We start from the raw sequence: 26,345 nt of genomic DNA on the forward strand, positions 1-26,345 counted from the left end.
TCTCAGATGCCTCTTCCCTTTTGAGCTGAATCTTGAAGTTTCACAGTTGGACTTTCATTCTTTAAGTATACGGTTTTGATCCTTTCTAAAATGGAAATCCCACGGTGAGATATAGTACTTTAAGGTATTATTGGTCATTTAAACCACAGTTTAAGTTTCTTTGATTTTGACAGGAAGAGACATTAGTTGGGTGTGGCATTAGAGATGGGATAAAGCTGGCGGGCGGTGGGGTTAAGGTGTAGAATTTGGGACAGAGACAGATTGCACATTGCCTGGATGGGGACCTCAGTGGCTTCTTCCCCACCAGAATTTGCTCCTGTGCATTTAGTGAAACGGGGCATCCTATTTTCCATTTACCTCTCCCTGCTGGCAGGGAAAGACTTGGAGGCCTTTTTACAGCTTTGACTCTTCCTCCTTCTAGATGTGGTTCCATTTCCGTTCCAAGATGAAAGCTTGTCTTTGTCCCCTCCCAGAATAGTTCCAGGCAGCAGAATACAGTGAATCCTTCCAGATAAAAGACCTGCTGATAAAATACCAGATCGTTATCAGAGAAGCAGAGTGAGGGAAGTCGAGTCTCTACCATTAATTACCTAGTTACAACTTTGTTTATATCCTGTTCATTTGGCGGTGTGTTTTCCCTGGACAGTTTCTTGTCTGTGTTCTCAACGGCAGGCTGATGTTGCAAAAATCCCAAAGGTCAGGGAATAGTAGGTTCCTTATTTTCTGAAAGGCTTAATGGCAAAGAAGAGAATATCAGAGTTTCTGCCTTCCACCTGGAAGGAAATGGCCAAATGCTTGGTTTGGGTGGTTCTTGCCTCACCTCCAGCACACAAACCCTAGTGTGTTGAATGAACTCTGATTTTGTATACTTATCCGAAAGGTTACCTGAAAATAGAATGACATTTATCTCTGTGAAGCCATGAGTATTAACCAGTGAATACCTGGATATCAAGACACTGAGGCCAGAGTCTAAAATGCTCTAACACTGCTTGGTGAATGAGCTAAATGCCACTTCAGAATGTGTTAAGTTTCGAACCACCCCCTATTTTGGGGCCTCTCACCTTCTGAGCTGGCCCACACTCTGGAGTGTGTTTCTCCCAAGGCCATTCTCACCTTTTGAGATGGACCACATTCTGTCCAAAGAATGTGTATCTCTAAATAAATCCACTTCTTACCTTAAAAAAAAGAAAAAAAGTGTAAGTTTTATGTTATGTATATTTTACCACAATATAAATGAGTGAATGAATGAATGATACTTGCTTTCTGGCAGCTCCAAGTACTTTGGACACAGTTGGAAATACCATAGGGTTGGGCTACATCATCTGCCTTATATTGAACTTGATCACTGTTGCGTGTGAGGTATCATGCTTCCTTTTAAGAACTGTGAGACTGAAAGCACAGAGAACCTTAATGAACACAAGACAAAGAGACAAATTTTGCCTCCTTCATGGGGACATATTGGCAAGTCTGGGATTGGAAAAGAGCCGTGTCTTGAAAATGATTGATTCTAAACCACTATAGCCACTCTCCTTCCACAAATGTAACAGAAGAGGGGAATGGGGTCTCTTGGTGGCTGGAATAGTAGTAGCATCTGTTGCTCTGATTCTCAAGTAGTGGCATTGAAATGCTCCATGACTAGTAGTAGTCATGGAAGTTAACCTCATCTGTATATCTGCAGCCCTTGAGTGGCCAAGCACATGTTTCTTCACGAAATCAGACTCAAGTCTGACCTTATGTTTTCCTGTTAGGTTCTGTTCTCAGCCCAACCGATTTTTGCTATAAGACTGACTCTTTTTTTTTTTTTTTTTTTTTTAATTTTTTTTAATTTATTTATTTATTTATTTTTTTAATTAGTTTCTGCTTTATAACAAAGTGAATCAGTCATACATATACATCTGTTCCCACATCCCCTCCCTCATGCATCTCCCTCCCTCCCACCCTCCCCATCCCACCCCTCCAGGCGGTCACAAAGCACCGAGCTGATCTCCCTGTGCTCTGCGGCTGCTTCCCACTATCTATCTACCTTACGTTTGGTAGTGTATATATGTCCATGCCTCTCTTTCCCTTTGTCACAGCTTACCCTTCCCCTTCCCCATATCCTCAAGTCCATTCTCAAGTAGGTCTGTGTCTTTATTCCCGTTTTACCCCTAGGTTCTTCATGACATTTTTTTTTTTTAAATTCCATATATATGTGTTAGCATACGGTATTTGTCTTTCTCTTTCTGACTTACTTCACTCTGTATGACAGACTCTAGGTCTATCCACCTCATTACAAATAGCTCAGTTTCGTTTCTTTTTATGGCTGAGTAATATTCCATTGTATATATGTGCCACATCTTCTTTATCCATTCATCCGATGATGGACACTTAGGTTGTTTCCAGCTCCGGGCTATTGTGAATAGAGCTGCAATGAACATTTTGGTACATGTCTCTTTTTGAATTATGGTTTTCTCAGGGTATATGCCTAGTAGTGGGATTGCTGGGTCATATGGTAGTTCTATTTTTAGTTTTTTAAGGAACCTCCATACTGTTCTCCATAGTGGCTGTACCAATTCACATTCCCACCAGCAGTGCAAGAGTGTTCCCTTTTCTCCACACCCTCTCCAGCATTTATTGTTTCTAGATTTCTTGATGATGGCCATTCTGACTGGTGTGAGATGATATCTCATTGTAGTTTTGATTTGCATTTCTCTAATGATTAATGATGTTGAGCATTCTTTCATGTGTTTGTTGGCAGTCTGTATATCTTCTTTGGAGAAATGCCTATTTAAGTCTTCTGCCCATTTTTGGATTGGGTTGTTTGTTTTTTTGCTATTGAGCTGCATGAGCTGTTTATAAATTTTGGAGATTAATCCTTTGTCAGTTGCTTCATTTGCAAATATTTTCTCCCATTCTGAGGGTTGTCTTTTGGTCTTGTTTATGGTTTCCTTTGCTGTGCAAAAGCTTTGAAGTTTCATTAGGTCCCATTTGTTTATCTTTGTTTTTATTTCCATTTCTCTAGGAGGTGGGTCCAAAAGGATCTTGCTGTGATTTATGTCATAGAGTGTTCTACCTATGTTTTCCTCTAAGAGTTTGATAGTTTCTGGCCTTACATTTAGGTCTTTAATCCATTTTGAGCTTATTTTTGTGTATGGTGTTAGGGAATGATCTAATCTCATACTTTTACATGTCCCTGTCCAGTTTTCCCAGCACCACTTATTGAAGAGGCTGTCCTTTCTCCACTGTACATTCCTGCCTCCTTTATCAAAGATAAGTTGGCCATATGTGCGTGGGTTTATCTCTGGGCTTTCTATCCTGATCCACTGATCTATCTTTCTGTTTTTATGCCAGTACCACACTGTCTTAATTACTGTAGCTTTGTAGTATAGTCTGAAGTCAGGCAGCCTGATTCCTCCAGCTCCGTTTTTCGTTCTCAAGATTGCTTTGGCTATTCGGGGTCTTTTGTTTTTCCAAACAAATTTTGAAATTTTTTGTTCTACTTCTGTGAAAAATGCCAGTGGTAGTTTGATAGGGATTGCATTGAATCTGTAGATTGCTTTGGGTAGTAGAGTCATTTTCACAATATTGATTCTTCCAATCCAGGAGCATGGTATATCTCTCCATCTATTTATATCATCTTTAATTTCTTTCATCAGTGTCTTATAATTTTCTGCATACAGGTCTTTTGTCTCCTTAGGTAGGTTTATTCCTAGATATTTTATTCTTTTTGTTACAATGGTAAATGGGAGTGTCTTCTTGATTTCATTTTCAGATTTTTCATCATTAGTGTACAGGAATGCCAGAGATTTCTGTGCATTAATTTTGTATCCTGCTACTTTACCAAATTCATTGATTAGCTCTAGTAGTTTTTCGGTAGCATCTTTAGGATTCTCTATGTATAGTATCATGTCATCTGCAAACAGTGACAGCTTTACTTCTTCTTTTCCAATTTGGATTCCTTTTATTTCCTTTTCTTCTCTGATTGCTGTGGCTAAAACTTCCAAAACTATGTTGAATAAGAGTGGTGAGAGTGGGCAGCCTTGTCTTGTTCCTGATCTTAGTGGAAATGGTTTCAGTTTTTCACCGTTGAGGACAATGTTGGCTGTGGGTTTGTCATATATGGCCTTTATTATGTTGAGGAAAGTTCCCTCTATGCCTACTTTCTGCAGGGTTTTTATCATAAATGGGTGTTGAATTTTGTCGAAAGCTTTCTCTGCATCTATTGAGATGATCATATGGTTTTTCTCCTTCAACTTGTTAATATGGTGTATCACATTGATTGATTTGCGTATATTGAAGAATCCTTGCATTCCTGGAATAAACCCCACTTGATCATGGTGTATGATCCTTTTAATGTGCTGTTGGATTCTGTTTGCTAGTATTTTGTTGAGGATTTTTGCATCTATGTTCATCAGTGATATTGGCCTGTAGTTTTCTTTCTTTGTGACATCCTTGCCTGGTTTTGGTATCAAGGTGATGGTGGCCTCGTAGAATGAGTTTGGGAGTGTTCCTTCCTCTGATATTGTTTGGAAGAGTTTGAGAAGGATGGGTGTTAGCTCTTCTCTAAATGTTTGAAAGAATTCGCCTGTGAAGCCATCTGGTCCTGGGCTTTTGTTTGATGGAAGATTTTTAATCACAGTTTCAATTTCAGTTCTTGTGATTGGTCTATTCATATTTTCTATTTCTTCCTGAGTCAGTCTTGGTAGGTTGTGCATTTCTAAGAATTTGTCCATTTCTTCCAGGTTGTCCATTTTATTGGCATAGAGTTGCTTATAGTAATCTCTCATGATCTTTTGTATTTCTGCAGTGTCAGTTGTTACTTCTCCTTTTTCATTTCTAATTCTACTGATTTGAGTCTTCTCCCTTCTTTTCTTGATGAGTCTGGCTAATGGTTTGTCAATTTTGTTTATCTTCTCAAAGAACCAGCTTTTAGTTTGGTTGATCTTTGCTATCGTTTCCTTCATTTCTTTTTCATTTATTTCTGATCTGATCTTTATGATTTCTTTCCTTCTGCTAACTTTGGGGGTTTTTTGTTCTTCTTTCTCTAATTGCTTTAGGTGCAGGGTCAGGTTGTTTACTCGAAATGTTTCCTGTTTCTTAAGGTGGGATTGTATTGCTATAAACTTCCCCCTTAGAACTGCTTTTGCTGCGTCCCATAGGTTTTGGGTCGTCGTGTCTCCATTGTCATTTGTTTCTAAGTATTTCTTAATTTCCTCTTTGATTTCTTCAGTGATCACTTCATTATTGAGTAGTGTATTGTTTAGCCTCCATGTGTTTGTATTTTTTACAGATCTTTTCCTGTAATTGATGTCTAGTCTCATAGCATTGTGGTGGGAAAAGATACTTGATACAATTTCAATTTTCTTAAATTTACCAAGGCTTGATTTGTGACCCAAGATATGATCTATCCTGGAGAATGTTCCATGAGCACTTGAGAAAAATGTGTATTCTGTTGTTTTGGGGTGGAATGTCCTATAAATATCAATTAAGTCCATCTTGTTTAATGTATCATTTAAAGCTTGTGTTTCCTTATTTATTTTCATTTTGGATGATCTGTCCATTGGTGAAAGTGGGGTGTTAAAGTCCCCTACTATGATTGTGTTACTGTCGATTTCCCCTTTTATGGCTGTTAGTATTTGCCTTATGTATTGAGGTGCTCCTATGTTGGGTGCATAAATATTTACAATTGTTATATCTTCTTCTTGGATCGATCCCTTTATCGTTATGTAGTGTCCTTCTTTGTCTCTTCTAATAGTCTTTATTTTAAAGTCTGTTTTGTCTGATATAAGAATTGCTACTCCAGCTTTCTTTTGATTTCCATTTGCATGGAATATCTTTTTCCAACCCCTTACTTTCAATCTGTATGTGTCTCTAGGTCTGAAGTGGGTCTCTTGTAGACAGCATATATATGGGTCTTGTTTTTGTATCCATTCAGCCACTCTGTGTCTTTTGGTGGGAGCATTTAGTCCATTTACATTTAAGGTAATTATTGATATGTATGTTCCTATTCCCATTTCCTTAATGGCTTTGGGTTCGTTATTGTAGGTATAGTCCTTCTGTTGTGTTTCTTGCCTAGAGAAGTTCCTTTAGCATTTGTTGTAAAGCTGGTTTGGTGGTGCTGAACTCTCTCAGCTTTTGCTTGTCTGTAAACGTTTTAATTTCTCCATCAAATCTGAATGAGATCCTTGCTGGGTAGAGTAATCTTGGTTGCAGGTTTCTCTCCTTCATCACTTTAATTATGTCCTGCCACTCCCTTCTGGCTTGTAGAGTTTCTGCTGAGAGATCAGCTGTTAACCTGATGGGGATTCCCTTGTGTGTTATTTGTTGTTTTTCCCTTGCTGCTTTTAATATGATTTCTTTGTGTTTAATTTTTGACAGTTTGATTAATATGTGTCTTGGCGTATTTCTTCTTGGATTTATTCTGTATGGGACTCTCTGTGCCTCCTGGACTTGATTAACTATTTCCTTTCCCATATTAGGGAAGTTTTCAACTATAATCTCTTCAAATATTTTCTCAGTCCCTTTCTTTTTCTCTTCTTCTTCTGGAACCCCTATAATTCGAATGTTGGTGCGTTTAATGTTGTCCCAGAGGTCTCTGAGACTGTCCTCTGTTCTTTTCATTCTTTTTTCTTTATTTTTCTCTGCATCAGTTATTTCCACTATTTTATCTTCCACCTCACTTATCCGTTCTTCTGCCTCAGTTATTCTGCTATTGATCCCATCTAGAGTATTTTTCATTTCATTTATTGTGTTTTTAATCGATGCTTGATTCATCTTTAGTTCTTCTAGGTCCTTGTTAACTGTTTCTTGCATATTGTCTATTCTATTTCCAAGATTTTGGATCTGGGAAATAGAATCTTGGATCAGCTTTACTATCATTATTCTGAATTCTTTTTCAGGTAGACTGCCTATTACCTCTTCATTTGTTAGGTCTGGTAGGTTTTTATCTTGCTCCTTCACCTGCTGTGTGTTTTTCTGCTTTCTCATTTTGCTTATGTTACTGTGTTTGGGGTCTCCTTTTTGCAGGCTGCAGATTCGTAGTTCCCGTTGTTTTTGGTGTCTGTCCCCCGTGGCTAAGGTTGTTTCAGTAGGTTGTGTAGGCTTCCTGGTGGGGGGGACTAATGCCTGTGTTCTGGTGGTTGAAGCTCGATCTTGTCTTTCTGGTGGACAGGTCCACGTCTGGTGGTGTGTTTTGGGGTGCCTGTGGCCTTATTAAGACTGACTCTTGACCAGTGATTCAGCCAGCTTTTTCAGCCTCACTGGTCATGGGGGTTCTTTTTGAGGACTAGACTGTTGCTTTTTTTTTTTTTTCCTGCTAAGCCAAGAAACTTCTCATACCTTGCAAACATGCTACCTGGTGATACAGCTGCAATGTGATGTCAGTGTAGAAAAAGAAAGTATGAAAATAGCTCTACTGCAAATCAAGAAACTTTATTTCTTGTTAACCCAAAAGCCCTAATCTCAGAACTCTGACTAAAAGGTACTTCTTTTTTCCCGTGTGTGTGTGTGTGTGTGTGTGTGTGTGAGAGAGAGAGAGAGAGAGAGAGAGAGAGCATGGGCGTGCATATTCTTACCATCATTTCAAGGTAGTTGTGAAACATTCACCATGGTTTCAGCAATACCTTTCTCAATTTTAAATTTAGTATTTTCCTTAGAAAAGGCGAGAGCCTATAGGAATTTAGGAAGAAGAAGCTAAGGTAAATTTAAAATATAAACACTCACTTTGAGTGAAATCAGTGAAAACATTTCCTGACCTTCTAATACATAAGAAAAATTTTAATTAAAAAAGATAAAAGTTTTGGGCTTCCCTGGTGGCGCAGTGGTTGAGAGTCCGCCTGCCGATGCAGGGGACACGGGTTCGTGCCCCGGTCCGGGAAGATCCCACATGCCGTGGAGCGGCTGGGCCCGTGAGCCATGGCCGCTGAGCCTGCGCGTCCGGAGCCTGTGCTCTGCAACGGGAGAGGCCACAACAGTGAGAGGCCCGCATACTGGAAAAAAAAAAAAAAAAAAGATAAAAGTTTTCTTTTAGGAAATAAAGATTTTGCCAGAATAGCATGAGTAGATAAAGCAGTCTATTGTGAAAACTGCATCTTTAAAATTTCCACTTTAAAAAATAAGATTTCTTTGCTTTCTTCTTGACTAATGGTTTTGTCAGAACAATCATTTGAATAATAAATGAAATACTTTGAAGTATGTGAGGGAGTGGAGAACTTTTCTGTGCCTTGTACGAACTGGTGATACAGATTATAAACTAAATGATTCCACATTCCAGTTTATCAAGGATCCAAGCCAAAGCCATAGAAATCTACCAATGAAATCATAAAAATGAATGGAAGTGATCCAGATTGTTTCATTTTCCTTTGAAATGTTGTTTGTATTAGCTGTTAGCACCCAGAAGTTAAACAGTATTGAATTTCACATATAGCACTTCAGAAAAAAAAATTTTTATTTATTTATTTGGCTGTGCAGGGTCTTAATTACGGCATGTGGGATCTAGTTCCCTGACCAGGGATCGAACCTGGGTCCCCTGCATTGGGAGCATGGAGTCTTAACCACTGGACCACGAGGGAAGTCTCATAGCACTTTATTTTTAATCTTAGGTTAAAGGTTATGTCCTTGGCATGATTGAAGAATGACTCGTACAATTTGCACTAACTTTTTTTATTTTTTATTATTATTTTGGGGGGGGGAGGTACGCGGGCCTCTCACCGCTGTGGCCTCTCCCGCCGCGTAGCACAGGCTCCGGACACGCAGGCTCAGCGGCCACGGCTTACGGGCCCAGCCGCTCCACAGCACGTGGGACCTTCCCCGACCGGGGCACGAACCCGTGTCCCCTGCATTGGCAGGCGGACTCCCAACCACTGCGCCACCAGGGAAGCCCTGACTTTTTTTTATTGATGGGCAAGGAAGGAAGTTGGGGAGTAATGTGATACTGAATTGATGCTAAATTTATTAATTGAATTTAAATGGGAATAAAGAATGTCACTTAATGATTTTATTTATTTTTATATTCATGTATATGCCCTCTGTGAAGATTCTCTTGAACGTTACTTATGCTTAAAATGCAATATAAAATATCTCTTGGCCACACCAGTAGCAGTGGGAATTAGCAGTGATTTTCCTCCTAGTAAATGTATCAAATTGTATCACAGCCCATACCTTCAGTCACATGGACATATTGGAGGATGTGACCAGAATTCTTTATTGACATGTTCCCCATCTTAAAATACAGTTACCATGAAATTAGTGTATTAAGCCTTAGTCACAACCCAAGGAAAGACTTAAAGGTAATGTGATTCTACTTATAATTAGTAACCTAATTAAATGCTGGAAGGCTTCAACCATATAGTAATGTACCTTACTTCTGAACAAAGATAATACCACAGCTGAAATTGTATACTTGTAACACTAGAATTTTTTTAATTAGTGGTAGGGTGTGTGGGTATGTGTGAGTGTAATCTGTTTTGTTTCATCTTCAAACTTTGCACAGCAGTCTCCATTGTGCATTCACTGGGACTATGTTAAATAATAGTGCACTAATTGGTTTCTGTTTGTTCAGAATTCAGCATGATTCAAACTGGGATGAGTTGAAAATTACCTGTTCACTGTGGAATAAGCAAATTATGAAAATAAGCAAAAATAAAAGATATTAGGAAGCAGGTTCAATCTACTCAAGATGGAGGATAAATCTGTTTTACCTTAATAACCTCTTGAAAAATTCTACCGCTAAATGCAGAGTTTATTAAAGCAGGCCCAACAGATTTGGCATTGCTTGGTTGAATGGTGTGAGTTGTCAAGTATAGGTAAGAGTTATAAAATTGAATTTCTTTTAGTATTTGTTATTGTCGTTCCACCCTGTGGTGGTAAAAATGTCTTATAGTTGGGGCATGCTGGGTTTTGTAGCTACCACGGGCTCTGGAGTCAGACAGACCTGACTTTGAATCCCAGCTTATCCATTCACTTCTTTTGTGAGCTTGGTCAAGTCACATACTGTCTCTGAGTCTGTCCTAGAAGAGCATGTGGAAGATTTGGAACACTGTCCTGAAAAAGTTTCTGTTTTTTAATTCTTATGCGATTGTTAGGATTTCAGTGTTTATTGATTTGATTCTTTAAGAAAGCACAAGGAAAGGTTCATTCTGGTCATAAAAGTTCAAAGGAAATAGCTGGGCTTGTTTAATATGAGGAAAGAAGATTTCGGATATTTTGGAGATGCGATTGGAGGTTGAGAAGGGAGAACAAGACAGGATGTATAACTTAACTTTTCTAATGTATGTGAAATGTTATTCTTAAAAAACAGCATTATTGCGGTGTAAATGATATAAACTGCACATGTTTAAGGTGTACCATTTGCTAAGTTTATACACCCATAAAACCACCCCCAGTGTCAAGATAGTAAACATATCTATCACCCACAAAAGTCTCCTTGTGCCCGTTTATAACCTTCTCCAACAGCCCCGCCCCCATCACCTGGCAACAGCTGTTCTAGCACTATAGATTAATTTGCATTTTCTAGAATTCATATAAATGGAATCATACATTATGCATTTTATTTTGCCTGACTTTTTCACTCAGCATAATAATCTTGAGATTAAACCATGTGATTACACATATCAGTAGTTTGTTCCTTTCTATTGCAGAATAGTATCCCATTGTACAGATACCACTATTTACTTACACTCTCACCTGTTGATGGACATTTGTGCTGTGTCTAGTTTTGACTATTACAAATAAAGGTGCCAGAAATATTCATGTACAAGTTTTTGTATGGACATATGCTTTCGTTTCTCTAGGATAAACGTCTAGGAGTGGAATGGGTGGGTTGTAGAAAAGGGTGTACATTTAACTATTTAAGAAACTGACAAATTATTTTCCAAAGTGATTGTACCGTTTTACATTTCCCCCAGCAGAGGATGAGAGTCCCAGTGGTTCCGTATGCTAGTCAACACTTGGTGTGCTTGGTCTTTTTAATTTTAGTCTTTCTAGTGAGTATGTAGCAGTATATCACTGTGGTTTCAATTTGAACGTCCCTAATGACTAAGGAGATTGAGCATCTTTACATGTGTTTCTTTGCCATCCATATATCTTCTTTGCTGAAGTCTTGGTTCAAAGTTTGACCCAGTTTTTTGTTGGGTTATTTGTTTTCTTCTTATTCAGAATATATTCTGGACACAAGTCAAAAGACTGTTCTTTTAGGCAAAAGTTCATTTATTTCCCTGGCATGTAGAACCACAAAAACAAAATTAAGTTGCAGTAAGAAAGGTGTAATTATACTTAAGGAAGTACTTTTTGACTGTGACACGAATGTGGGCACTGGGGCAACCAAAGGAGGATGTAAGACTTTCCCTGAAGGCAGTGGTCTGTTTGGATGCTGTAGGGATGCTGATGTATGACTTAATCTACCTAATTGCAGTCTTCATTTGAGATAAGAATCTTCCCTGGGGTGGGTCTGTTACTAATATCTCAGTATTCTTTGCTCTTTTGTGCTATTTTTTCAGGCCAAAAAAGTGCAATTCCTTGGAATTTTTTAAAACTTTCCGTGTACTTCATGGGTTTAAAAAATTTATTCTTTCTGATTTTAGCTTGAAGTGTTGCTGTGAAACCTGAGGAGGGTCATTCAGGGGTATTAATTAACTTTAGCAAAAATAAATTGCCATGTCTGCAGAGTAATCAAATTAAAAGAAATGCTCAAATTTCTCTCATCTAGCAGTAGCACAAATCACTGTTTTAGCTGATAGTACTGGGAAGATTCATTCAGCTCTCTGTAGAGGCAAAATAATTAACTGGATTCTAGAGAAGAGGTTCTACCTGATTAAAGGAGTTGGGCTGTTTTAGCCCACGGAAGGGAAGAGTAAGGGGTGATTTAATGACAGGATTCCATTATAGTCAGTGAAGGGGTTTCCTGTGTATAGAAAACACTGGTCATTTGTTCTCCAGCTCTGGAGAGGCTCAAACTAGAGAAAATGGGCTCCCGACTGTAGAAAGATTGAGTGTGGTTTGTATTAAATGTAAAAGTTCTATTATCAGCATCAGTATTGTTATGAGATTAAGCAATGGAGCAAGTCAAGAGAGGTCATAAAGATATTTTAAAATAAAAAATATAGCTATCTGCCTGAAATATTTAAACGTCCATTGAATTATAGGATTTTGTTATTGAAGAGGACTTTCAAGATCACTTATTCTAATCTCCTTTTACAGATGAGGATGTGAAAGGACATTATGTAACTTGCCTATGGCCACATTTAGATACTAATATTTTAATTTGAGGATGTTTTAAAAGTAGTCTGGCTAAAGAGGCATCAAAGGGACCGTGTAAGAGTTTCTGCTTAGCAGTAGGTTTCACTCCACCAAAATAGTCACTTAAAGCTGATAACGATGTGTATTATTTTTTCCTAAGCCCATGAAGATCCTGCCAATGTGCTGACCTGTGTCTGTTGTCTTTAAAAAGGTTAAAGATTCTTTTTCTTGGACATTTTGAACTTGTCTCTAGATAAATACTCTACTTCAAAAGACTGTAGATGTGATTTGACCCGAGGTGGTCAGTATTGTTAGAGGACAGCAGAGGACACTGCCACAGCCCTTGGCGAGCCTGTCCCAGTCTAATACAGGGTTCCTCAGAAACCTTTGGCTGCTGGCTGAGCTACAAAGACTACAATTTCGTGGACGACTATTGCCTGGTGACTAATTTGCCTTCCTTAAAGATAGTGCATTATACAGCTTTTGGTTTTATTTTATTAAGCACTAGTCGGAGCAGTAGGAAATACATTTAGGCCACCAGTTCATTGTGTATGGGATCTGCAGAAATGAATTCTAACCATTGGGATTAATGGGATAAATTGCACATCCATTACCACAACAGAAAGAAATTGGCACAGTGCACTTTATTTGATTGTGGGTACATTTTATTTGGGAACTCATCATTCTATATATGTTCCCACTAGACCATCTAGAGCAAAAACTGACATATGTGTATATAATCTTATATACTTATTTCAGAGGGTTTATGTGAGTACTGAAAGTGAGATAAAATATCTGAAAGTACCTAGCACATTGCCCGACATCTGGCAGACACTCAGTAAATGTTCCCACCTTCCTTTCCCTTTCCCCTCCTTGAGTTTTAGCATGAGTATTGGAATCTCTCAGAAATGTAACAGATTCTTGTCAAAAGGGAAGTTCCTAAAATTGTTCGCATTTGAAAGTGTTTATTTAAAAATGTTAAGCACTCACTTGACTCACAGGATGCTTAGATTTTATAAGATTTTAATATCTTTTCAGAAAGAGTCACCTGAAAAGTCAAGTTCTATTGTTCCAGGAAAGATGTACTCAGCACCTATGATTTGTCCACCCAGTATTGGGCTAGGTTTAGGGTGCTTTGAATGCCAGAATGAGAAATTTGCATTTAATGTGGCGATAGAGAGTTGTGGCAGGTTCTGGGACATTTGAAAGCTAAAGAACAAACAGAAGACAAAAAAACTCTTAAAAACGGGACCAAAAGCATTCCTTTTCAAACCTTCCCCCTAAATATACATAGCTTAAAAAGAAGAGAGTAAATTTTCTCCATACCTTTGTGTAGTTTCTTAAATTGACCACCCAGTCCTGGGTTTATGAACTGAAACCCACTCACTGTGAATATGGAACCGCATGCCCTAAAGGTTAATGGGGTGCATTTCAACTGTATGAAGTCACTTAGAGAACTTGGCCTTTGAGCAGTGACCTTCACCACAAGGAGATTCAGCATGTTCAGGACTGTTTTCTCCAACCCACCCACTACCTGCAAGGAAAGGAGAAGACATGCGGAGGCCAAGGTGTTACGATCAACCCCCTTAAAGACTCAGTGGCTGTCTGTGTGTGTTCGTCTCTTGGTCTTTAGTGGAGCAGGGGCAGAAACAACAGGAGGGTTTTGCTATTGAGAGGAATGTGCAGCTCTTTCCCTGGTCTGCACAAGTTGCACCCCTCAGCTCCTGCCCTGCACACAGCTTATCCCAGCTTGAGAGCCCTGAGGGCAGATCCAGAACGCTTTTCCAGCTGTCTGTGAGGAGGCCAGTAGTATGTGGCTTGTTGATCCAAGGTCAGAGAGGAAAACCCACAGATGGACCGGGAGGGAAGATCATGCCAAAATTTCAAACTAAGTCTAGTGGTTATTTTCATTATGTGGGAGAGTTTTATACCGTTTATGTTAGATTTTTTTTTCCACTTTATATTACTCCATTTTATTTTGGGTAAAGACTGAAAGTAATGATTCCCTTTTAATCTTTAGGGCCTCCAACGTCTTTGTATTTATGTTGCTGTAAAGTCTTTTCCATGTTTTTCCGAGTCAGGAAAGAATCATTATTAAGGTATAACTTCATTTCAGTGCTCCAGAGGAAAAAAACCTTCTTTCCAGCTGTCTGGACAATTTGGTTGGAATCTGAAAAATTCAGTTTTGTATCTGTTATTGTCTAGTCACAAAATAATGAAAGCATGAAATGAAATTTCAGATGAAATATAATTTTCATACTCTTATGTTTTTTCAAAACTCTATGATTTGATATCAGCAAGTAACCAGGGATTAGCGTTCAGAAAGCATCCTTACATTTATTTAAAACACGTTTGTAATTCTAAATAATTAAAGAACATTATTCAAAGATCTCTTTAAAGTAAGCACCATACTGGATACCTTCCCCCCGTCCCTGTAGGAAAATTCCCTCCTAACACCTAAATGAATGGTATGAATGCAACTAGCCATTGCCATTGCCTCCAAGACTCTGTGTCCTTGCCACATATGTGGCCGAGTGCTGTGCCCAGTTCTTACAGGGACAAGTGGAGGGATGTCAAAGTGCTGGAGGCCAATATTCCCAACTCCTGGCAGCTGCCATTTTCACCCCTTTGGGATTAACAGCCTGTGGCTAGTCGACCTGGGGAAGACCTGGGGGAAACCTTGGTAACTTGGAGGCAGAGTGGAGGTGACCGTAAAAGGATGCACCTTCTACAGCTTAGACTTTGGTTGGGATGTCCCAGGGGGTTACACATTGCCGTTCTCAGATGTTCTGTTTTGGCTTATTAATTATTTTCAGCATTTCTTCATAAAAATATTTTTTAAAGGTCTTAACATGTTGATTAGCATTAATTTGTAAAGAGCGATTACAGCTCTGCACTGCCAGTAGATATTTAAACTAAACACTCTACCTGCAGATACATATGTATATTTTTGCCGTGAAGGCTGGAAATGTGCGATTTTTAGCTTAGCTACTGTCTACTGCTCTTATTTCTCCTTCACTATCCAAACCAAGGATTCTTTTTTAAATCAAACTTCAAAAGTCCTGAACCCATTACCCTTCCAAGAAATATATTTGAATAAAGAAATCCATGAGCTGTGCAGAGGGCAAGATTACAGTAAATGCAACTTCTAAGTGCTAGCGGTTTGAGTTGCAGGAAAAGGAACAAGTAGTTCAGGTGGTGGTAGGTCCTTTGATGAACTGAAAATCGGTAGAGGAAAGACAAGTAGAGAATCTGGCAACCGTGGCCGCACTGAACTCACCTGAGAATGTGTAAGAACGGCTTAAGGAATAACACTTATAACAAAAACATACTTCATAGTGACAGGACACGCTGAACTGTTTTTTCAAATTCACTGGTACAGCCTTATTTTTTTTGTGGTTTCTTTCTTTTATGCATACACATGTACCACACGTGTACATGTTTCCGAGGCAAGATTGAAACCAGGAACCACACACAATAAAAAGGAAAAAGAAACCTTTGGTGAAACGGCATTAGAAACGGCATTAGAATTGACAGAAAGTAAAATCTGGGCCCTGGACCTGAGGAATAAAGTCAGTGGGCCTCACATAAACAAGTCAGTTAGCCCCAAACTCAATCTTCCTTCTCTCCTTTCCAGCTCCTTTGGTGGGGAGGGGGAGGGGCAGGCCTTTGTGAGCACTGAAGCCTGTTGGATACAGCAAGGCTCTGTGTCCTCAGCCAGTTGTTGAGATAGAGAACCCTAGAGAGTTTGTACGTGTGGATCACGCTTTTCAGTTTGAAAGTTATTCCACCTACTAGGTTCAATAATAGCTGCCATTTATTGGTCATTAACTTATAGGCGTTGTGTTTTATATGCATTATCTCATTTAAGCTTCACAACAGCCTGTGAGGTAGTTGCTTTTCCCTGTTTTACAGATGATAGAAACTTAGAAGGTTCACTGACCTGTCCAAGGTCACCTTTAGGTAAGCTTTAGGACTTGGACTTAAACTTAGGTTTGCTGGATTCCAGAGCAGGTTCTTAACTCCTGTCTTTTGTGCTATATTATTCAGAACTATAAAGACCCTGTTTCTGTTCTCAAGATCATTTTGGTCTAATAGAAAACAAACTTACGGTTACCAAAGGGAAAAGGGGGTTGCAGAGGGTTAAATTAGGAGTTTGGAATTAGCGGATACAAACTACTATATATAAAATAGATAAACAACAAGGTCCTACTGTATAGCACAGGGAACTATATTCAATATGCTGTAATAAACATAATGGAAAAGAATATGAAAAAGAGGGGATATATATATATGTGTAGCTGATTCATTTTGCTGTACAGTAGAAACTAACACAACATTGTGAAGCAACTATACTCCAAGAAAAATTAATTTAAAAAAGAATATGAAAAAAACATATAAATTACATCTATATATAACTGAATCACTTTGCTGTATACTAGAAACTAACACAACATTGTGAATCAACTATACTTCAGTAAAAAAAAATTTTTTTTTTTAAAGATTGTTTTGATCTGGCCAACATGATACCTGAGGGCTCCTGTGGGGAATGCAAATGGGATGTGACCCCCAACCCTGACAGCTGTAAGCATGCCATTGCAGTGACAGGGCACGGGAGAGAAAAGGATTGACTCTGACCAGAGGAAATGCAGTAAGGTTTTTTAAAAGAAGTGATACCTGAGCAGAATTCAGAGGATGAAGAAGAGTTCCCCAAGTGTACAAGGGTGAAAAGGCCATTCATTCCAACAAGTGTGAACTGCAGTGTGCAAAGGCAGTAAGGATGAAGCAATAGTTGGCGTGACAAAGCATATATAGAAAGTTTTTTATATATGTATATATAGTGTAACCTGTAGCCTCAGCCTACTCCTTCCTGCCTAGCCTTCAGAGATATCCTGCAAGGTAGGGTTGTCTCAGCTTTTAAGATTGTCAGTAGACGACTGTTTTCCAAGAGCAGCTGGCCAGTGCTGCATGAGAAACAGACCATAATGGCAGGCATTCTTGAGTAAATTTAGTGAGGAACTTGGAGGTAGGTGAGGCATAGCTTCTTCAAACTCAGCTCAGCTCCTGAGATGCTAACTCCTTTGTCAAGTAGGGGCATCTAGAGAAAGTGGATGAGTATTTTCATCAGCAGCAGGAGTTTGGGGGCTTCTGTTTTGTACAGGGTACAGCTTGATTTCTGGAAAGTGAGGATCAGGACTGGATCTGGGTCTGAGGAGGCCGAGGAACTGGGGGAACATTCATCATGTCAATGAAGGAGAGTGGAAGGGGACATTGGCTGGGTCCTGAAGTCATTCTGAGACTTTTCTGAAGACCCTCACTCTGGTTCTCATAAAATGGGGGGGCTCACTCAAGGCCACCAGGCTTTACAGATTCCCCTCGGTTCAAAACTACCTCTCCCACATTGCCTAATCATGTTCTCTCAGCCATTCTGTCTTGTTGTGAGGATTAAATGATGTAATACATGCAAAGCTTTTAACACTAGGTCTGGCCCTCTGTAGATGCTTAGTAAATGTTAGTTACTATCAGCATCATCTTTATTGTTCTGCTTCATGTTTTACCAATTAGGGACTGGTTGGTTCCATAAATCATTCATACCTCAATGTGATGATTAGGTCGAACAGGTTACTTTGGAAATATTTGGCGTTTTCAAGGCTGAGGATTTTGAGGCAACTGCATTGTAAAGTCTTAGACTAAATTTTTCAGGTGGACAAACCCTAATTAGAATACAGGATCTGCCACTTGCTAATTTTATGACCTAAAGTATATTGGGAAACCTCACTTTCCTCATCTTAAAATAGGGATGCTGGAGACCTTATAATGAGGATTTAGCGAAGTAAATAAAATAGTGTGTCTGAAGTACGTAGCCAGTCCTGGGACACAGTAGTCACTTAATAAACCTCAATTCCCTTGCTTTTGACTGCATGCCCTGGGGGGCAGTGTGGGTTCATGGACGGAAAGGCACAGGGGAGGGCACCTCTTTCTTGGCAAACCCAAATGTTCCTTCTGCCTGACCCCACTTAGTCACACCTGGACCATGATCTCCCAGACCACCCACCCTCCTCTCTGGGTGTCCCACCTCAGTTCTTATACAACAGCCTACATTTACTTCTCATGTTCCCGAAAAGCATTGGCTGATTGGCCTGTATTTCCTACTAGACTCTAGATTCCCTGTGGCCTGGGCAGTGACATTTCTCTCAGGTTCCTAACTCAGTGTGTGCTTTTGCTAGGCCCTCAGTGGGTGTCTCCATGCCTAACCTACAGGTATGAGTGATGTCCAGCCACTTACCTGTGAAATCTTTCACTGGAACAGATTCTGAGGGTAAATATAAGAGGGAACCACCTGGAAAAAAAGCTTAGCCACCACGCTGTGAAAGATGATCTCAGAAGAGGGGTCTTTCCCTGCTCAGAATACTATATTCTAAAATTTCCAGGGTCTGCCCGGGTTCCTGAAGTCCAAAGGTGTACACCGCCGTCACTTGAAGGTCCTTTATCTCCTCCAGAAAGTGATTCCAGCTCTCCCTCCTGTTCCCTTTTCTGTGCCCTGCACACCCTTGTATGTCTCCATGGGTACTATGGCCTTGTGATCATGAGGTTGTCTGGCTGGCTGCCACTCTAAACTGATGGTTCCCTGTGACAGCATCCTGCTCTCCATTGCCACATCTCTAAAGCAGAGTGCTTACCTGCCCATCACACTGTGTGCAAAGGAGCAACTGGAGATTCTTGACCTGGGTCTGGAAACACAGGCCCAGGGGGTTTGAATGTGCATCACGAACCTCCTAAAATTGCATGGGAAATTATATGTGTATGTTCATAAATCTCCTGCTCTTGTGAGAGAGTCCATGGTTTATGTTAGATTCTGAAATGTTTTCACGATCCTACAAATGTTAAAAAACAACAACACTAATTTAGAGATTTTTTCCACATACTTGTAAATTCAAGCTTATGTTTTCATTAGCTGGGAGATATTTTTGTGCTCCCCTGATATCCAGGTGTGAGCTACAGCTTGGAATAGCCCATGAGCTCCACGCGGAGCCATGGATGATAGTTCTGGCCTGGCCACTGCTGCTTACACACATCGTGGAGGGTCCACTTAGCCTTTCTGAACTGCATTTTACTTTTCATTTGTTAGCTGACGTTTATAATGCCCTCACGTCCTACAGGAATGCTGTATAGTCAAGAGATAACAGATGTGCAGGCATTTTATAAACTGCCAAGGGCTGTACAATGTAGGATGCAAGTATTACTATTACACATGTGTCATTTTTCATGTTACACAGTGCCAAGAACCCAGTAGGCAGTTGATAAATATATGATTAAAACGACGTGGGAAGGGTTTATTGGAGTGAGAGGACTACAGGTTTAAGGACACCAGTGTCTGTATGTCTTGCAGATCCTGTGAACGATCTAGTATTTAGGCCTAGAGCACATCTAGGGATACAGAGGAAATGCTTTTCAAACTATGGTAAAAGAAGAAATGACCTTTGAGATTCCAAATCCATTTGCTTTATTTTCCAGAGGAAATTGACACTTAAAAGAGTAGAAGCTGCCCCCACTTCTTTCAGGAGGGCTCCAGCATCCTCCTCATCACTTTATAATGGAGCCCAAAAAAACCCAATCCTCCTTGCCATCATATCATCAATTTATTGTCTTTTCTTTTTTAAATGGTACAGCATTCAAACCACAGTCTTAATTCTCTCATTGGGGCCACAGAGAGGCCTGCCATTCCTAGACTATGCTGATCCTGTACTAACACAGGCATAATGCATTATGAAAACTTTGTATTTCCAAAGTACCTTACTTCTTGGAATGTTCTTATAGACACCACCTCACTGGGGATAGATTATTGCCACCACTGTGACCTCAACAGATCCACAGAGGTTACTGCAACTTGTCCAAGTCACAAACCTTGGTGTCCAAAGCAGGATGAAAATCTAGGCGCTCTGATTATCTGTCCTTTTAGTCACCAGATCTGTGTCCCTGAAGAACATCTCTGCTTGATTTTGGTAACTTTGCAGAATTAAACTAGAAGACTCTATCTTTGGGAAAGAGAGATTTTAGCTGCAAATATATTACACTTAGGGCTGAAAAGACTGTTTATATCCCCTCACACTACACGCCACATACACCTGGAGAAAAGCTAAATCTCATGAGACCCTCTCCCTGTCCCCAAAGACTGACAAAACAGTAACCTGGAAATGTTTTTTTTTTTTTTTTTGCTTGATAGTTGTGTGTGTGTGTGTGTGTGTGTGTGTGTGTGTGTGTTGACTAGACTCTATCCTTCCATTTAAACAATTTGCAATAAGAGAGGAGTTTGAAATTACATTTAGTCATTGCTTTAGAATGAATGGTACTTAATTAAATATTACTTTAAAAATAGGCTTCTTTTTTTCTGTAATTGCATTACTTTTTTGAGGGGAGGTTTTGTTTTGCTTTTTAAACTGATTGTGTGCATTTGGAAAGTACCCTAGTACAGGGTATCTGAAAGCAGAAAATTCTGGCACTTTTCCCACTTTCCATTCTTTCTCCTGTATAGATGCCAGATTCCTTTGGGAAATCATCATTTGCAAAAGGTCAGGAGCAAAAGGAGGGGCATTCTTTAGTATACAGTTGCTGCTAATTAGAAACTAAACATCTGTAACCATGTCAGAATTATTTGTATTTGAAAAGAAACATTTATACACAAAAGCCTTTTCGGTAACATAAAACACACTATAACACAAAGTGTGTATGTCGAAGGGGTGGGGGACAGACAGCCCAGGAAGCTTCCGACAAATGACTGTGCTGAGTGAGGTCATTTGCTAATTAAATCTCAAAGCTTTTTCAGAGTATTTTCTTTTCTCCATCAAGTGAATGTTTCTCACTCCCCAACCCCCCAGCCCCCATGGGCCAAAGCAAACATTTGACTGCATTTGCCAGTTACAGATCAAACATTTATCATTTGAAAGGAAAGATAAGTGAGAAAATGGGTGAGTTGGCAAAACCCAGTCAAAAACCACTGGGAAATCGCTACCTACTGTAGCCGTAGCCTTCAGTGTCTTCTCATAACATGTTGTAAGGAGAGTTCTTCTCCATCCTGAAAGTGTGTGCTGATTGCCCCACCTCGGACCTACTGTCTTAGGGTAAAAAACGACACAATGTTTTGACTTACCCTGTACCTCTTTCTTCTGTCTCCCTATTTCCTCCTACCTGCCCTTCTCCCCATGGTAAAATTCTGCTTGCATCGTTACATTTGTACAGAAATTATATCTGTACTTTATTGTTATATTAAGATAAATGTCAGTGATACCTCTGAGGTGTTAGAAACATTTCAGTCATAGGGCTTTGTCTCTACATGCTAAGCCTGAATGGCCACATGGGTCTAACGGCCCAGATCTTACCAGTAATTTTTTCTTGGACTATTGATTAATTTTGGGAAAAAAGAAGAGGCCATCTCTTTCCCCTGCAGAGTCTGCTATCTTCTGATCTTTCCCATTCTTGTCTTGGCATCTAAGACATTTATATAAGTTGAGTTATTTTTTTAATGGGATGCAAGATCATCAAGTCTTGAGAGTTCTAGTCAAGAATTTAGTTAAGCTAGGACTTATCATATTGGGCTCTCCTTTCAAATAAGACTATATCTGTGAAGGCTCTCAAGTGTACAGTTTCAACAAAATGGTTGTGGACTCTCAGGTTCTAAGTGTTTACAAAAAAGTCAAGAGGCCCTTAGATGACCTGCCTTTCCAGTGACCTTTGTAGAATCACAAAATACCAATTGTCCATGACTTTCACTTAAGAACTGGCTTCTGTCCAAGCTCTGTGGGTGTGAGTCAGCCCAAGAGGCAAGGATTTGGTGACTCGAGGGTCCATCTCTTGTTCTCATGACAGTTAAGTTCAGAGGGTGTACTGGGCCATTTATGGCACTCCCCAGTCTGGCCTGACTCACTGCTCAGCCTTCAGTTCCACTGCTATTCATGAGCCTCTGTTTCAACCAGACACAATTAACTATACCTCGAGCATTTCTACCCTTGCTTTATACAGCTGTCGCTGATTGAGACAACTGCCTGGTTTCTTTTGGCCTACTGGAATCACACTTGCTTTCCTGACTTCCGTCCTTCTCAATACTACAACCCACAACCCACAATTTTATCCTCCTATAGCCATCATGTCAAGATCATTTGCCTGTCATTTTTCCAGTACCGCTTTCAGTTATCTTTTCAGATGTACTCCTTATCTTGCCAACCAGCATAGAGGCTCCGCAGAGACAACAGTGACTGTCTTATTTCTTATGGCCTCATCATGGTGCTTTTGTTCATTCTCAGTGCCCAATAAATAGTTGTTTGTTGAGGAGCAACTACCTGTTTATTGTCTTACTCCCAATTCCTATCTGCATTTATTCCTGTGATGGAATCATAGATGTTAATGATGTTTATGAGAAAAGCAGAGTTGCCTGTATAATTAATGACAAAAAACCCAATCATTTGGAATAGGGAGCAACTCCTCCCACCACCCCAGCCCTTGGATGTCCCAGCCAGAGCTAGCTCGAACATCAGCATGTACAAAGACATGGGTGTGGAAATGAGTACTGAATGGTCTTGTGTTTTTATCTTTTCCCAGATGTGGTTGCTCACCTGTCTACCGCTCCCGTGAAATGGCAGCTCGTGCCTTGGTCCCATTTGTTATGATGGACGAAATCCCTGATACCATCCGAACTCTGTTGGCCAAACTCCCTGACTGCACTGACCAGTGTTTCCGGCAAAATCATATTCATGGGACACTTCTCCAGGTAAGTATAGTCACTCTTTCTGACTTCTGTCAAACACAGACACTGTTAGCAGGTGAAGATTTGTTATACAAGCTTTTCACTTTATCCGTAGAACTTTTTTCTACTGCTGAAAGAACAAGTATTTCCTAGGTGTGCTTTTTTCATCATAAACATGAATGCGGTGTCACACTGTGATTCAGTCAGGTCATCTCTTGCATTAAAACCTAGGTTTTCTGTAGCATGCTTTTCCATTTAGCCTTCCTCTCTGAACCAGGTGAAGTTGTGTCTTTTCCATCAAGTATGCCTGCAGAACATTCTAGGCCACTCCGTGTTCCGGGTGAAGTTGTGAGCATTCCTTGATACACATCAGGGAGCTTAACACCACAGTATATGAAATATCAAACCCTACTTTCCTATTTTCTCTGTGCTATCAATACAAAAGAGACTTTTCTTTCGAATCAATATACAAATTGATTTATTGCTTTTAACTTTTCTTCTAGAAAAGACTCAAGTACAACAAATGATTAAGAAATACACTTCTTATTGAAACTGTCGTTTTTGACCCCTAGCTATAAACTTGGTACTGGTGAGAAGGTCTGCTGTTCACGTGGCTGCTGTAGTCACTCACAGTGGGGCAGGGGCTGGGGTGGGATTTAAATATCAGGTCATGTTTCTGATTTATGAGCAGATTAGAGAGATGGCCTTGAGATCCAAATATATGTTCTAAGCTTGAAGTCCACACTACTGACATCAGAGGCAGTGTGTAGAGTGGTTAAGGCCTATGATTCTGGATCCAGACTAGTCTAGGTGTCAATTTCAGATTCATCACTCACTACCTGTGCATCTGTGTGTTCATTTTTGAACCAAGGATAATAGTAGTGTATACCTCTTAGGGATTTTGTGAAGACTAAATGAATTAATGCATATAAAGTGCTTAGAATAGTACTTGGTACATAGCAAGATATATAGATAGTTATTATTGTTATTATCATAGTTTTCATAAGTCTGTGCTGTAATGAAAGCTGGTATTTTTGTAACTAATTCCATCTAGATGAGAATGTAAGATAGACCTATTTTTTGCCTTCCTTCCTTGGTTGTTTTATATATTTAACAAGTATTTGTTGAATGGTTCCTATATACTACTGTGTCACAATCAAAATAGTGACCAAGTCAGTTCTTGCGTTGAAGGAGTTGAGGACAAAAAGAAAAAGGCCAGAAAATGGGCAATTACAATGTAGCATACTGTAGTATCCCCTAGTATGCTATGCTAGGGGAGCACAGCAGGGTCACCTGACTGGTCCTGGAGCAGTCAGGGAAAGGTTCCCAGAGAAAGTGACATCTAAGAAGAGAGCAGAAGTTAGCCAAGGGAAGGGAGAGAAAGAGTTCTGCCTGCAGAGGGAACAGCATATAGAAAGGCTCAGACTGGGTGAGAGTCAGCCCATCTGGAAACTGCAGGGTTGGGTGGGACTAAAGTTCTAGGGTGGCAGGTCTCAAACTGGTCTCAGGACCTCTTTACCCTCTTAAAAGTTTTTGAGGATCCCAAGTGGCTTTTGTCTATCAATATTTAATTAGAAACTAAAACAGAAAATAAAACACAAGAACTCACAAGCACACATTCCATTAGTCATTAGAGAGGTGACATCATCACACACCTTGTAGCCTCTGGCAAACTCCACTGTATACTTGTGAGAGACCGAGAATAAAAGAGGAAAGTAATGTCTAGTGTCATTTTGAAAATAGTTTAATCTTGCAGATCTCATGAAAAGATTGTGCAACTCCCAAGGGTCCCAGACCAGATGCTCTGGTCTCCATTATATGCATTATGGATCATTGGTGGTTTCTTTAATACAAACTTTTAAGCACTCATCTCCCTTGGTTCTCACTATATCCCTGTGATGAAGAGAGGGGCTGGGGTTGTTATCTTAGTTATAAAGATGGGACCCTGAGGCCCATACAACTGTGTCAGACTCCACTGTTTCTTTGAAGGGAAAGGGCCTGCAGTAATGAGTAATGCAGAACAGGCTTTTCAGAGATTCATAGGGGCTGCAGCTGAGTTAGAAGGAAGGCTCGGATTGTCGGGCGGCATCAGCCATCAGATTTTCTTTATTAAAGATCCACTCTTGGCCAAACCTAGTGAGGTTGGAATTGTTTCTTTGGCTCTTTCACCAATTGTACAAACGGGCCTCCCAGACTCATTCCCTGTACGCACCACTAAAAGGTCTGGCTTGTGTTTCACCAGTCTGCCCAGCAACAAAATACGGTCTTTTGCTCGCAGGGCTGCCTTTGATATTCTCAAAGTTACTTCTTCTGCTACATAATATCTGAAACACTGTGGGAAGGTAAAACCCCTCTAACTATGGGGTGGTTGTGACTATTCCTCTTGTTCCTGAGTGTTGGGGAGATGAAGGGCTTGTTGGAAAAAACAACCACCATATGGGTGTTGGGTGCTGGGTATTGTGTTTGTGTTTGTCAAACAGATTCCTGTCTTTACCAAGATTGGCTTATACCCTGGTTGAAAAAAGGAAGTCAAAGGCCAGTGGAAATCTTTTTGTCATGTCTATTCGGGTGTCTCATCTGTGTTGTAATAGTTCTGTTTCACCCTGTTGTTCTTTGTGGGGAAAGCATAAGGGGTTAAGACAGGGAGGGCTCTTTTTCTGTTTTCCTTCTGTAGCTTATAGATTCCTTTTCCGCATAAAGCTACCTTTGAAATCATTAAAAGACCTGCACCTGGAAAAGAGATGTTAGGGGTTGAAAGGAATAGTAATCTCCATGGGACTTTCAGAGCCAGCTAAGTAAATAGAAAGTTGTTATTTTTTTCAGAAGCAGGAAATCATTTTGTAATCAGAAAACAAATTCTTTCACAGAACATTTTCTTGAATTATACATTTTGACTTCTTTGAAAAATGTTTACATAAATATATCAAACCTTGGAGTATTTCTGTAGTACTATACATACTATACCTTGAAAACGAGAAATGTGCTGATCTCTGAATTTTCGGGGACTATGGAAGAAAGACTCAAATTATAGGACATGCAAAAAAGGAAAGAACATGTGGGATTTGTTTCTTAATCATTTTAAAAACCAGAGGCTCATAATTGCCATGTTGAAATGGATGGAAGTAATGCACATCAGAAAAGGTGAGATTATCCTGCAGGTTCATGAGAGCTAGTGGTAAATGACATTAAATCTCAGTAAAGCCTAGATAAGAGACATGGACGGTACCTCATTTGGGAGCCGCACTGGCACGGCTTCCCTGTCTTTTAAGTAGAATTAAACGTCTGTTTTTGTTGCCAAAATTCTTCATGTTGGGGACTTGATGTTATTACAAGGTTACTTATCACTCCCAAGAAATCAAGTTAGAGTTCAAAAAGTTCTCTTGTATTGAGGAAG

The 26,345-nt window shown here is 39.8% G+C and overlaps 1 protein-coding gene across 1 annotated transcript in view; it reads left to right on the forward strand.

The window, feature by feature from the left end:
* THADA (THADA armadillo repeat containing) overlaps nucleotides 1–26,345 on the forward strand; it is a gene marked incomplete at both ends in the record, with an annotated part of 312,306 nt that overhangs the window by 149,269 nt on the left and 136,692 nt on the right. Inside the window, one exon of the mRNA XM_079720411.1 lies at nucleotides 22,807–22,975. Coding sequence (XP_079576537.1) covers nucleotides 22,807–22,975 — 169 coding nt within the window. The remainder of the gene's footprint in view (nucleotides 1–22,806; nucleotides 22,976–26,345) is intronic.

Source organism: Hyperoodon ampullatus, assembly GCF_949752795.1.
Source record: "Hyperoodon ampullatus genome assembly, chromosome: 15".
Taxonomy (NCBI): Eukaryota; Metazoa; Chordata; class Mammalia; order Artiodactyla; family Ziphiidae; genus Hyperoodon; species Hyperoodon ampullatus.